The 13,717-nt window shown below is 41.3% G+C and overlaps 1 protein-coding gene across 1 annotated transcript; it reads right to left on the bottom strand.

Moving 5' to 3' along the window:
• Positions 1 to 10,679: 10,679 nt before the first annotated feature.
• LOC310963521 (C-C chemokine receptor type 9-like) lies at positions 10,680 to 13,472 on the bottom strand. Its single transcript, XM_083936383.1, has 3 exons — positions 13,399 to 13,472; positions 13,211 to 13,269; positions 10,680 to 11,908 (listed from the first exon to the last, which is right to left on the bottom strand). Exons 1-3 carry the CDS (start codon positions 13,400 to 13,402, stop codon positions 10,847 to 10,849), a joined length of 1,125 nt encoding a protein of 374 aa, XP_083792509.1. The 5' UTR covers positions 13,403 to 13,472; the 3' UTR covers positions 10,680 to 10,846.
• Between the last annotated feature and the right edge of the window lie 245 nt (positions 13,473 to 13,717).

Consider the following 13,717-nt stretch of genomic DNA (forward strand, 5'->3'; position numbering starts at 1 on the left):
TCTGGAGGAGAAAAAAAGGGGTTCGGGTCCCTTCTTGGCCCCCTTAAAGCCCCAGATCTCACCCCAATTAAGAAGGAACTACTGTTTGTTCCAGACCCTGAGATCTACAGACAGGGAGGTGCACTCACTAAGGCATGCTCACAAACACACGGACACACACAATCACATATTGTCACTTTTCCTCAGAGCTAAATCTAAAAAGAAAACTCTGTGCCACTGAAGATCAACATCTGTGTCTTGGGCTTATTTTTAATGACCAACTGACAGAGCGTGTGTTTCCAGCGTCGGCCATGATCTCACTGAAATAATATGTAAGTGCTCTGTGTGTCCACGTATGTTACATGAGTAACAGTAAATCAATACTTGGCCGAATGTTGTGTAGGCATTTGGATTTTTGCCTTTAATTCTGCGCTGCTGGACAGATGTCACTGTGAAATGGATACGGCAGAATAAGCATATTATATCCACACAGATGTGACTGCTGGAAATGCACTGGCTGCATGAACAGGGGAGTGACACAGGCTCCTGTGTCTTTCACTGCAGAAAGGCAGTATTTTAAGATAAAGGAATATTTGAAGTGCTTTCACTTGGTATTGAGGTCTTTTATTTCATTTAAAGCAGCATTGCAGCGTGGAAATACTCAAGTAACAGCACTGCATTTACTTGAGGATAGAAGTATTAGGAGGAAAATGCACTTTGAGTATCAAAAGGAATAATACTCATGCCGCCGTGAGTGTTATGTTTATCATATTAATGAGTTTCTCTTTTGTGTAAGCAGTATTTTATGTAATAATGTTTCCCCCTTTATAAAATAATCACACAGAGGTTTTATATGTAAAATCCTACAGCTGTCAAGTGTGTGAGTATACAGTATATTGTAGTGGAGTAAATGGGGTACTCAAGTACAAGTAGAACAAGTAGCTCAAAATAGTACTTAAGAACATAATCTTGCTCTGAGTTGTATCCCCGTCACTTCCCATGTTTCCTGTCTGTTACTCTTAAAAGGAGTAACACTTGTTCCTGATGAAATGGATCTCAAAACCAGGGCAAATAAAAACAAAATGTATGTCTTGATATCTCAATGAATATTTCTTAAATTTGCACTGCAAGTTTTTTGTCTGAAAGCTTCCCACGTTTAAATATAAATATGATCTCATGCTGTGTCCATCGCGTCTACGCACCGACTCTGAAACTTCCTTCTGTTTCAGATTTGAGTTTTTTCACATCTGTCAAAAGTCTTTACTCAGCGCCACCGTACATGCAAAACGTCATCATTGAAAATAACATATGATAAGCCAATTCACTTCTTCCCCCAACACAACCCAAGTAATAGTAACACAGAGATGTGGAATTTAAAGACAGATCGTGGCAAGTGATTGTAGAACAACTTTGAATCGGGGACGGTAACGTAAGTTACTGATTACAAAACAAAGGATGTACCAAAGGTAAGACAGATTGGGATCTAGGCAGCTAATTGTAGCTTCTTGCTTATGATTAATCATTCATTAGCTCTGTTTGGATTAGCACTATGCAAATGACGAAGTGAGAGGACCACAAAATCCTCCTCACTGCAAAGGCTGTCTCGTTCTGCCAATATCTGCAAGCAATCAGTTCGTCTCACATGCACTACTTTCATACTCTGGAAGTTATAAAGCTCCTTTCTACTCTAGGCCCTGTTACACCAACCACCAACCGCACAAGGTGCCATCTGCTCATCAGGGTCTAATGTAATCATTCAGACGCACATTCACACACTGATGTCACAGCCTTTGGGAGAAATTTAGGGTGCAGTGTCTTGCAGTCTGGAGGAGCCAGAGATTGAGTATCGTGATGGGGGTGCCACCAACCGTGGACGACCGCTCTATCTCCACAATAACAATATTAACTTTAACAGTTTTTGATCTTGATCTGGTGTTAGAGTCACTGTCCTTTTAAAAAACAAAACAAGTAACTCTTTTAGCTTTTTTGGTGATGCATTTTCAGATAATTCAATGTGTTTTTAAATAGTAACTTTAGCTTAAGAAGCAGGAGAACTTCTCAAAATTTACAGCAATCGGCTACAGTGCAAATACAAGACCAGGGGACTCTGTTGCTTGTTCTCCCTCTAACTCCGCGTGACTATCTGTATCTAATAAAGACCTGGTGGGATTTACTTAATGTTTGTCTTGCTCCTAAACTACAAGTGCAAGTGTGTCAACAATCAACAAACGATTACAACCACCTGACACTGGGCCTGTTTGCCAGGGACCAGAGATTTGGGATTACACAAACACAACACAAAGGCAAGCTTCAGTGACCTCTAGTCCACTGTCAAATATAGGAGTCTGTTAGAGAGTCATCCATCCTTACGCTGTGTACACAGAGTTCAAAAAGTCTCCCTTCCCTGGTTAAATTAGTTTCCTTTTTCTCACATGTACTGTACCTGTACACACTCGTACATTCAGGACACTAAACACAGCACTCCCCTCTTCTCCTCTCATCATCCTTCCTCCCCCCCCTGCCCTGCCGGAGGTATCGGGTGACTTGAGTGGGCCCATTAGTGTGAATGACTGATAAGACTCTCAGCCCCCCAATAATCAGAAAAGGATATTTGCAGTTATTTTGAATCCGTCAGAAATAATAAACGCCAAACTATATCCACTTGGGCTATTTAAGCAATTTCCCCACGATAACATCCCGTGGGGATTTCATGTGGATTCCAAATGACGACATAATAAAACCACAACGCCTGCACACCCTTATCAGGCTGGATTAAAAGGGAATAATGAAACAGAGAGGGTTTGGAGCCTTGTGTGGTATGAATATGATTATCTAATGGACTCCAATGGAAAGGCATGTTAATTCCACTTTAACGCGAGACCTTTCCCAGACTATCTCCTGCCCCTGGCTCCTCCTAAGACCCCTCCTTCCTCCCCCCGCCTCCCCGTCGACCCGTTTCTCTGCCTCTTTCTCCCCTTCCTTTAAGTTGAAATAATCGTTCTGCTATTTTTTTCCACAGAAGTCATTATGCCCGCCCTCTATCTCTGTGTATGAACGTGAGCATGGGAGAGTGATAAATCCCCCTCTCGTCTCTTCACACTCTTTTCCGGTCTGATTGGAGTGTTGGCCTCTTAACTTTCAGACAAAAGCACTCTGGGCAATTATCAATATTCAGATTTTTTTTTTCTTGCTCGGAGAGCATTGTTGCTTGAAGAATGTGGGTCACTCATGGAAACTCAAATCAAAGTTTCTGAGCAGCCATTTGAAATCATATTACATGGTCTGATACTGGGCTTTAACAAGGCCTTCATATTTGAATACTGGGCCAAAAAAGCATCACTGAAGAGTCACTTTAAACGTGTGTATGTTTATTTATTTGTTAGGTTTTAGTTTGAAAGTTGTCTGTGCGCTTAAAACGTCAAACATCAAATTAACTGATAAGTCAGGGCATTTTTATTTGTATATTGGGTGAGCTAAATTAACCTTGATAAATGTCCTTAAAGGGTTTCCCCAGTATGTATCTGTTAACGTACACAGCATGCATGCTGAAAGCTGTTGCACCTTTGTTTCAAGGGCAAACAATTACCCATCCAACACCAAATAAAGATTTAAGTCATGTGCAGGCTCTGCTGTCAAGATCCTGTAAAGATGTTATCATACTCACATCACTTGTGTGTGTATTTTTCAATAGATGCTGATTGATTAAAAGTACCTCTTCTTTTGATCAACCATAAAAAAAAAGTCCCGGAGAGATACAGGCCTCGAATGGGGGGTTATCATTAGGCCCATTAGGACCGATAAGACTCCTTGAGCTGCGTAGACAAGTCCATTCTCATCTATTGAGGCACGGAGCAGTATTGTGCATCAGCGCACACATCCTGAGAGCAGACTGAGCTCCCACAGGACACAGTTAAAAAAAAAAGCATCAATATTTCATCAAACTACTCTCTCTTTCTGGTCCAGATCAAAGCCTCGACTCCCACAGTCCTACAGGTAGAGATGGCTCTTTTGTTTTTGCTCCTCAGGTAGAGCAGCAGTCAGACTCTGTTCGCTTTTGGTAACCTTGCAACGCTCACCCCATCCATCTCACAGCTTACTGCCTCGTTTTGGAAGACGAGTTAAAAAAAGGAAGGCTTGAGACTGTGAGGGTGAAATCCTGTTCCAGGGATGTCCAGAGTTTGAACTTCATGGCCTGGTAGTGCTGTATTATTTCCTGTTTTTCTTTCCCAGGTTGGCCCATAGCGAGACTAATGGTAAACTGAGGCTCTAGTCATTTTTCTTTGAAAAACTGAAATTGTGTTTGCAAAACTTCATTCCTGACTGTCATCTGCATTATCATCATCATTACTACCGGTTTAATATGTTTGCTGCCTCCTGTGATTAGGCTCATTTGAAGTTCCTGTCATGCCAGAGCTCAGGAAGTAAGGTTCAACCATGGGCTGGTTTTTCAGCATTGTTCATCGGGTGAGCTGGAAATGCATGAGTGTAGGTGCACAGCTTTGCTGCAAGCCAAACACACTTCTAATACAGATTGAAGACAGGAGATTGCCTTTGAAGTTTTTACTGAAATCTTGTCAAACTGTGAAAACAGAATTATAGTGATTACAAATCAGAAAACAGTGAGATTCCATAAACACTTGGCTTGACTTGGATGAAAGATATAGGGAACGGGAATCGTGGCCCTCTCTCGACAGACGTCTTCATTTATCTTCAGCAGCTTGTCCCTAAGGGTAGCAGGGGCTGATGCCGATCCCAGCTGGCATTGGGCGTGAGGGGCACAGGACGCCAGTCTATTGCAGGGCACATGGCGGCAAACAGAGACAGACAACCATTCACACCTACGGGTAATTTTAGAGTAATCCAGATTCAAACCAGGAACCCTCTTGCTCTGAGGCGACGGTGCTAACCACCACATCACCGTGCCGCCATGCATGATATCGTAAAAAAACTGAATTGACTTGACAGTTTGCCACCAAGCGGCAAAATCCGGTGCTGAAAAATGAAGTCACCGCGGAACGACACTGCGGTTCCTTGAATGGCCACTTGAGGCTGCCTCCAAAAGTGAGTCAATCCCCATAGACTGCCATGTGAAAATGCCCAACTTTACAGCAGAAATAAACATGTTTACAGTCTATATAGGTAACTTCTCCATTCATAAAAACTGCACAGGGTGAATTTCACATTCTTCACCCCTAAAGCTCTGCATACTTTAGGGAAAGAAAGAAATAAGAGAAGGAAACAAAGAAAGAAAGAGGTTAGTGCCATCATGGTGACTGTTGACTTAATCCGGCCTCAGCTCAATCCATGCTCCACCTTTTTGCCCATTTTTAAATTAGACTAGATTATTAGGCAACTTCAGGCACTGCCAAGATGGCGACTGCCATAGCCATCCATTTTGAGCTTCCTTTTGGCTCTTCAGAAACCTATGGGTGACATGACGTAGACTACATCCTTATTTTATACGGTCTACCCCCCTTACTGTTTTAGTAGTCCAGGTGTTGGCAGTTACTGCTGATTGCATCAGTTACACATTTTGCATGGACGAGCTTTCCAAGGACCAGCAACATGGAAACTCTAAAGAAAGAAAAGCATATGAATGCAACCTTGAAGTGGTCTAAAGTGTTTATTTCTGGTTACTTCATCAGACATCATTTCAGCAGAATGAGCTTTCAAATATCTTGGAGGCACGGTAGCTGTGGTTTGCATGTCTCTACACGCTGTGTTAGTAATAGATGAGGTCATGATTATTACAATGGTATTTACAGCTGATTTATGAAAATGAATGTAAAAGTTGTGATGTAAAAAATGGAAAAATCTTTTTATACTGGTCTGTATATCCAAGGAGTTTGATATGATCACTGCCGTTATGATGAACATTTAATCCACAACTAAACTTTTGTATTTACAGCTAAATCCACTTTTATACTTTAAACTATTACTCGAGTTGCCTACATAGATCATGGATGATATCACAGTTGTGGTTTTGGAGCAATCACTTAAAAATGGGGGCAGCGTTTTATTTTGTCCAATAATTTCAAATAATTTCCTCAAAAGTAAACTGACATTTAACTGTACATTTATAGGGTAGTTCCTTGTAATGTGGTACATATTATAGGTATGCATTCGAAAATTTGACATTTGCCTACAAACAAACAGAAAACAAAATTTAAAACTGTTATAACTTTGTCTTTCTTGTCCCTGTAATAAATAGAAAACAACATTGTTCTTTACTGGAAACTACCTAGGAAATGGGCCCAATAGGTGTTAATTGATCCTACTAATGTATCACCAATGTAACAGAATTTTAAGATGAAATATATAGATGTTGTATGTAATAGGAACTAAACACATTATTGCATATTAGTAAGGCATGTGATCCGTCATGTCCCATGATTATGTCACTACAAAGAAAGAATGCCTTCTTTTTAAATCCACCTTGAAGTGTTGCTATGTTTGTGCATGGCATTGTGTTTTGTGTGTGTGAGTGTGTGTGTGTGTGTGTGTGTGTGTGTGTGTGTGTGTGTGAGAGAGAGAGAGATAGAGTGTGTGTGTGTGTGTGTGTGTGTGTGTGTGTGTGTGTGTGTGTGTGTGTGTGTGTGTGTGGGTGTGTGTGTGTGTGTGTGTGTGTGTGTGTGTGTGTGTGTGTGTGTGTGTGTGTGTGTGTGAGTAAATCTTTTCCCTCCCCCCTACATCAACCCTGGTTTTCTGTTGTCCCTGAACACACCGTGCCTCTCCTCCTCTCGTCATCAGCGTCAATCTGTGGCTGTCACTCGGAGCTGGACAGTGACTAACGACACTCCCAGTCAGTCAAACACTTATCACCACACAGGTAACACACAGGCCTGGAAATGACTGACAGGAAATGGAAACGTCTCTCATTCTGTGGGCCCGGGAGCTGAAGTGAAATATTAGCTGTGGGAGCGATGGCGGATGATAAGAGGCTCCCTGTTTGGGCTGGAATTGTGGAGGTCCAAGTTCTATTACGTTTCTTTTTACGGCGAAGAGTGGTATGAAGATGCTGTTTTGCTTGGATAAAGGATAGCTTTTCTTTTTTTCCCATTTCCTTTCCTATATTCATCATTTCCCTGTGTTCTCCACAACACGCTCTACATTTACTGATGAGCCACACTCTAACTTTCATGATGAGCTATTTGTGACTTGTTATTATAGTAAATGGTGCTGTCCTTTTTGACAAGCCATCGTCCCTGAGGCCTTCTGTGGTCCACAGAACCAGACCATAGGCCAGCTGAAGCCACTGCAGCCCTCTCAGTGTCAGTGGGTCACATAGGCTTACTTTGTCTCCCCTATTACTCATGGACTCCAACATGTCCTCCCTTTATCCCTCTTTTTCTTCATCTCCTTCATGCACAGACACACACACACAATTCCCCCGTGCAGAAAGATGGATGGGATGTTCCCAAACCACAGGTGCTGCTCTACTTGTGAGTCTTTCACATTCTTCACCACACAGTCCAGACCTGCTCTTTTTTTTAATTTATTTTTTTACTTTTTACCATTTTCCCCAGTGGTGATTACTATGGTACTTCAGTTGTGGGATAATGAGGAACATGGAATATTAGTAATACAGTATACGATCAATCTGCCTGTCTATTAGCATCTCTTTGGGAATGAGATGCTTTTGCAGTAACAAGACAAACTTCATGAACTTGAAGCTTGATGCTCAATGCTACTCCCCCAGACATGGCCTCCCATTTCAGATCGCCACTAGATGGGGTTCAGTTCCAACTTGTGTGTTTGCTGGTAACTCACTGAACCTTAAACCACAGGCTTACTCCGCTGTGCGAGCTACGCCACCTTGTGGTGGATATTATCACACTGACACATTCTGGTTGATGTTTTTTAACAGTGAGGTGTAAAAATGACCCCACAATATGAGGCAGTGATGCCCAAGCAGGGGTATCTTTACCCCAGGGTTTATATGGAAAGGTTGTGCAGTAGTTAATTTGTAGAAATAGAAATTATGATTTGATGGTATTCATCCTTATATTTGTTTTTAGGAGGAACATACAGTGCTGGAATTTAACTGAGGACAAATTTGAGGTACCACTAAACTACATTTACTATTTATTCCATTGCATTTATTTAACAGCTGTCGCTACATTTCAAAAACATGGGACAAACTAATAAAATTCAACATCTTGTTAAGATTTTAAACCAGTGGTTCCAAGTCTTTTGGATATAATGATACCTTATAAAATGCAGTGTCTACTTGGGGCCCCTTGTCATTTTTCAGATGTCTGTGAGTTGTTTTCATTTTCAAAACTTCTCTGATGGCTGAATTTAAATAAGACCCAAAGAGGTCACATTATCCAATATTTCACAGGAAAAAGCCAAGATTAAAGAAAAGTCCAAGCCCTGTACCTGAAGTAGTTCAAAGGTTAAATTAGTGGCAGCAATTACTGATGTAGTGCTTTCTCCACGTGCATTTAATTCAACAACAACCAACTCTGGTGGACTTCGTCTTGGACACTAACATACAGTAAGTCCGTTGTAGCACCTTAGCATTAAGGGTTGTGATTGTGTGTGCCACCAAAAACCTAAAAAGTAATGGATTGATGGTTGACTCATCCAGTTTCTATCGCTCCAAATGGTGGTAGTAGTATATAAATGCAATCTAGACTTAATACTGAGGAAAAGAAAAATAGACATCAAGCTTAAACATCAACAATTTCAGGAGCACTATATCTTGCATAGATTGACATCAATGACTTAATACAGTCATAATGTTTCTCTGCAGTAAAATACTATCAAACTATTCATAAAGGGAATAGATAGGTGAGATACATCAGACAAAATCGTTTTGGAAGCACTGAAGTGATGCCACAGCGTTTTTGGTGTGTTACCTAATTGTATCACACCTCATTTGATACAGACCCCAACTAATCTGTTTACTTGCATCATCAAGTTTTGAAACAAGAAGATAAATTGCATTTTGCGATAGAATATAACACATTTTTTCAAAGCAGCGTGAGAAGCACTTCTCCCTGCTACACTCAAGATGAACTGAGGGATCTGCTCTACATGAGCCTTTGAATATTAAACTGGCGTACACAACCTTATTCTGAATACACTAAAACTACAGTGGTGGTAACGTTGCCATTAACGTTGTCCAGTCGAGTACAATTCAAAACATGTGCCAGGGGTCTCCACGGACATCCACGGTGAGGCCTCAGCTCTGCAGTTATGCCAGGAGCACATTGTTATTGACTTGACTGATGGTTTCCTGTCGTGAGAGGAAGAAGCAGCAGTACATGAAAGAATGTGTCTGTGGTCTCACCTGAATACAGCAGGTAGGCTGCAGTTGTCTGGGGCCAACCTCAGTGACCACAATAACACACCGTTTTTTGTTTTTTACACACAGTGTGCTCGCTGGTATGTACTTTGTGATGCTCCTCTCTTTTTCTTCCTCCATCTGTCTTTTCTCCTCATCTTTCTACATGTCAGTAGACATGCAGTGGTATTTGATAGAGATGGAATTTAATTTTCCAGCTCTAAACCAACTATACAACCGAATCGAACCCTAGATCTGAGAACGCAATTACAATCCTTTAAATTTGGGTCCTTGATCTTGTAATGTATTAATACAGACAGTGGTGGTAGGGCGAAAAATAATTTAAAAAAGGGCACCCTCTCGCAGAAAAGTTTCTGGCAAAGGGCAGCCTGTTAATCTCCTCTATGGTCACCTTAAAATTCCGAACACTTTATGATGTTTTCTCCAAAGGAAGGGCACCCTAGAGTTGGTTTATCTGCCATAGGGATCACCCAAGAGAGCACTGGATCGGGTTGATTTGCGTCACTGAGCTGAGCCATAATGCCAGCCTCAAATCTCAGCTTTGCTTTGTATTGCCTAATGTCAGATTTGTATCAGATTGCTACCAGTGGTTTCATTAATGAAACTGTGGTTACCAACCCACCATTTTGACTTGTATTAGGCTTTCATGTTTTTGATGGCACAGGTCAGGCAAGTAATGACGTCTGCTAGATTGTGGATTGTATTTCATGCAGATTGCGTGGTTTCAACTTAAAACACATCCAAGCATTCAGTTTACCTTTTTTGGAAGTCGTTTGAAACTGTGCTTCGAAAGTTGTGGCTGAATATGGAAAGTTTCTCAGGCAATGACATCCGTCTGCCAGCCAACCGTTGTGAGGTGACTGTTGGAAACCTCTTTCATGCCAGTTGGAATGGGCACTCGTTAGCATCCGCAGTGAAACCGTCAAGTCATAGCCAGACATGGTTCAACAGTCAAGAGTGTCAGACTCAGAGGAGCGCACAGACTGTCAACAGGAGGCTGTCTAGTCAGACTGAAAGTATTGTGGATTGAACGGACCACATTTAAGTAATACGTTAGACCAGTGAAAGCTCTCAAATGCTTTCCCATGTATAGTAGATATGAAGTGTTGATGTCATCACTTACTGCTGTCTTCATATACAGTATGTACAGTTGTAACTGTGGGGGACAGAATACCAAAGAAGAAAACTACAGCGTGATTTCGATTTTTCTCATTTTTAATGTTGAAAATCTAAATTGTAATTGAGTATTTATTCAGTTACGGCAGCACACAACAAATACACAACGTAACAAATGTAGGAATACAAACACTAACACAAAAAACAGTATTTACACAAATGTACAGTTTATACAGTGTCTCCAGAAAAAAATGCTTGTGACTGTCAGAATATGAATGTAATGGACAATATTCTAAAAGAGTATTTTTGCTTTAGAAGTTGAAACTGTTATCATTGCTCTGCTGGTAGAAAGTAATGCATGTGAACAACATGAAAACTACAGTCAGTTAAATTATAGGCTCAGGTCTCAGGTTTAGGATTTTAGTAAAAAATGTGCATTTATATGGAAAGGGCAGGGGTAGTATCAGTGTCTGACATGACAGAGGGGCGTTTGGGAACTGGCTGCATTTTACTGAGCCCTCCTTTGCCCAGACCACCAGCACACATCTTAACAATCCTCAGGAGGTCTTGTCTGAACCGCACCCCAATGAAGACGTACAGGAATGGGTTCAGGCAGGCGTGAGTATACGCCAAGCTCTTGGCAACCTGTCCAGCTATATCAAAACCAGTTATAGTTTTACAATCAGTGATAGTAGTATTAGCTGCTTGCGTGGCCTCCATTATCAGCAGACCATTGTGAGGCAGCTGAGAGAGAACAAACACAAACACCACAGCGAAGATGACACGTAGGGCCTTGTGCTTTTCAAAGCTCTTGGCCTGCAGAAGTGTGCGAATGATGACTGAGTAACAAAAGACCATAACAATTAGAGGAAGGAAGAAGCCCACGCAGATCTGCAGGGACAAAACCAGGATCTTAGTCCGGTTGTACGCATTGTTCCAGTAGACCATAGTACAGCTGGATGACCCACTCCGGTCCATCTTCACCTGGGCGAAGATAAACTCAGGGAGGGCCAGGAGAGTGGAGACCAACCAGACACCCAGGCAGGCAAGTTTGCTGTAGAGCAGCCTCTGTCTTTTCTTCAGGTTCTGGGCCTTGGTGACTTGTACAATAGCAATGTAGCGGTCCACACTAATGCAGGTGAGCAGGAGCATGCCGCTGAAGAAGTTGATTTTATAGACCGCTGACACTATTTTGCAGAAGGGGATGCCAAAATCCCAGCCCTTAGTGGCATCCACAGCCCAGAAGGGCAGCATGCACAGGAAGAGGAGGTCAGCCACAGCCAGGTTCAGCAGGTACACGTCGGTCATTGTTTTCAGGCGGTTGCGCACAGTGGTGTAGATCCAAACCACCATGAGGTTGCCCACAGCGCCGAGGATGAAGATGATCCAGAAGAGAGGTGGTTCGTACTGCCCGCGAAAGTCCCTGACCCAGCCTCTTCCACATATGCCTGAGTTTTCAGTGGGCTCTGAACCATAGTCATCTGGGTAATCAGAAGGATCCTGCAATCAAACACAGAGAAACTGATTATCTACACATGCACATGTACAATGGTGAGGTAGTTGTGCTTGCCTTGAGTATTTCCATTTTCTGCTTTACATGTAAATATAGTGGATACCTCTACTCCACTATATTTGTGATACCTTTATTTACTAGTTAGTTTGCAGATTAGGGTTACAGATGCAAAATATAATCAACAAATAAATATGACGTATTATTATGGATAAAGATAAATCCTAATTAAACCATTGCTGAAATTCACAAGCTGCAACATTGAAGTAATGAACACATTAATGCATCAATAATTATTATCCTGTAATATGACCTACATTATTCTGAAATGGGCCATACTGCTTGATGAGTAGCCTACTTTTTGTACTTTAAGTTTATTTTGATGCCGATACTTTCATACTTTTACTGTATTGTATTAAATGTGTGACTTTTATTTGTAACAGAGTATTTCTACACTGGGGTACTTTTACTTAAATAAAAGATCTGAGTAGTTCTTCCACCACTGGCAACATACTGAATATACTTTGTTCCTCAACTCACAAACTGCTGTCAGGGCTTCACAGCATATCATGCTTCTAGTGGGGCCACAGTGATGTGGCATCAAGCGCTGTCGGTGACGTACAAGCTAACCAGAGCGTACAAAAAAAAAAAACTGCTGTCAGGTGCAGGTGTTGTATCTGTGCAGGAGAAACCACACTACTGCACAACTTCCTGCTGCTATCCATGCCTGGGGGGGAGGGTGGGGGGTAAAACGATCTTGGGGGGCTCCAGAAAGGGGCCCCGCAGCAGAACTCAGTACCCCAGAAGCATCAAGATTTAGGGCAGAGATAAAAAAAAAAAAGCAAGGTGAAAACGAGACTTAGGCTTTCACAAACAATGGAAAATGTGATGTTGATGCTAATGCTGATGTGGCTGTGACTGTGGTATTTGAGTATCCTACAGATGTCTACTTTAGATAAATCTACTGTTACTAGACCATGAAATCAAAAACATAAACACGTCAACATAAAGAACATCAAATATATCATATTGCACAAAGAGCAAGGCTTTGTTCACACAGCAGCCTGAGTTTTACTGTGCTGTATTCTTTAAAATCATACTTTAAATACCACAACATAAAGAAACATTGAGACACACATGCACTAAAAACACAGAAGTGGACGTTTGTTTCCCTATCTGTGAGGGAAGTATTCAGCACTAACAGTCTTTTTGACCTACTCAATAAGACATACATCAATATTTTCTTCCTTGTTTATCACTGCTACAGATAATTATTTCAAATGAATACTTACAGTCGCAAAATAATCAGTTCCTGTGGTCATATACGTTGTCAGTTCATAGTCCATGTTATCTACAAAGAACCAGATGATTATATTAATATAAAAATAAAAATGTAACATGGATCAAATACATATCGGGGAAATTGAGGTCAAATAGAAAATGCCCTGTAAAGCTTGTAGCAGTGCAACAATTCACTTACCCATTCAGTGATGAGATGTAGAGAGCGACCTCTCTCAGTCACAGTTCAGTTTCTTTGTTCGGGTAGTACTACTGGTAACATTAACAACCAGGCTCATCTTCACTTGCTTATATGGTTTCCCTTTAACCACAGGATGACGTGTTGATATAACGCAATCTCCCCCTCTATCTGCAGAGAAAGAAACAATACACAACCCTAAGTGCTGCTGATTTATTTCCCTAAATACAGATATATAGAAAAAATATGCATCAAATTAAAACAGTTTTCAAATGTGTATCTTTGAACATTGGCATGCCAGTTTCACAGAGAAGCTGTGAAT

This window comes from Echiichthys vipera, assembly GCF_963691815.1.
Source record: "Echiichthys vipera genome assembly, chromosome: 21".
NCBI lineage: Eukaryota > Metazoa > Chordata > Actinopteri > Perciformes > Trachinidae > Echiichthys > Echiichthys vipera.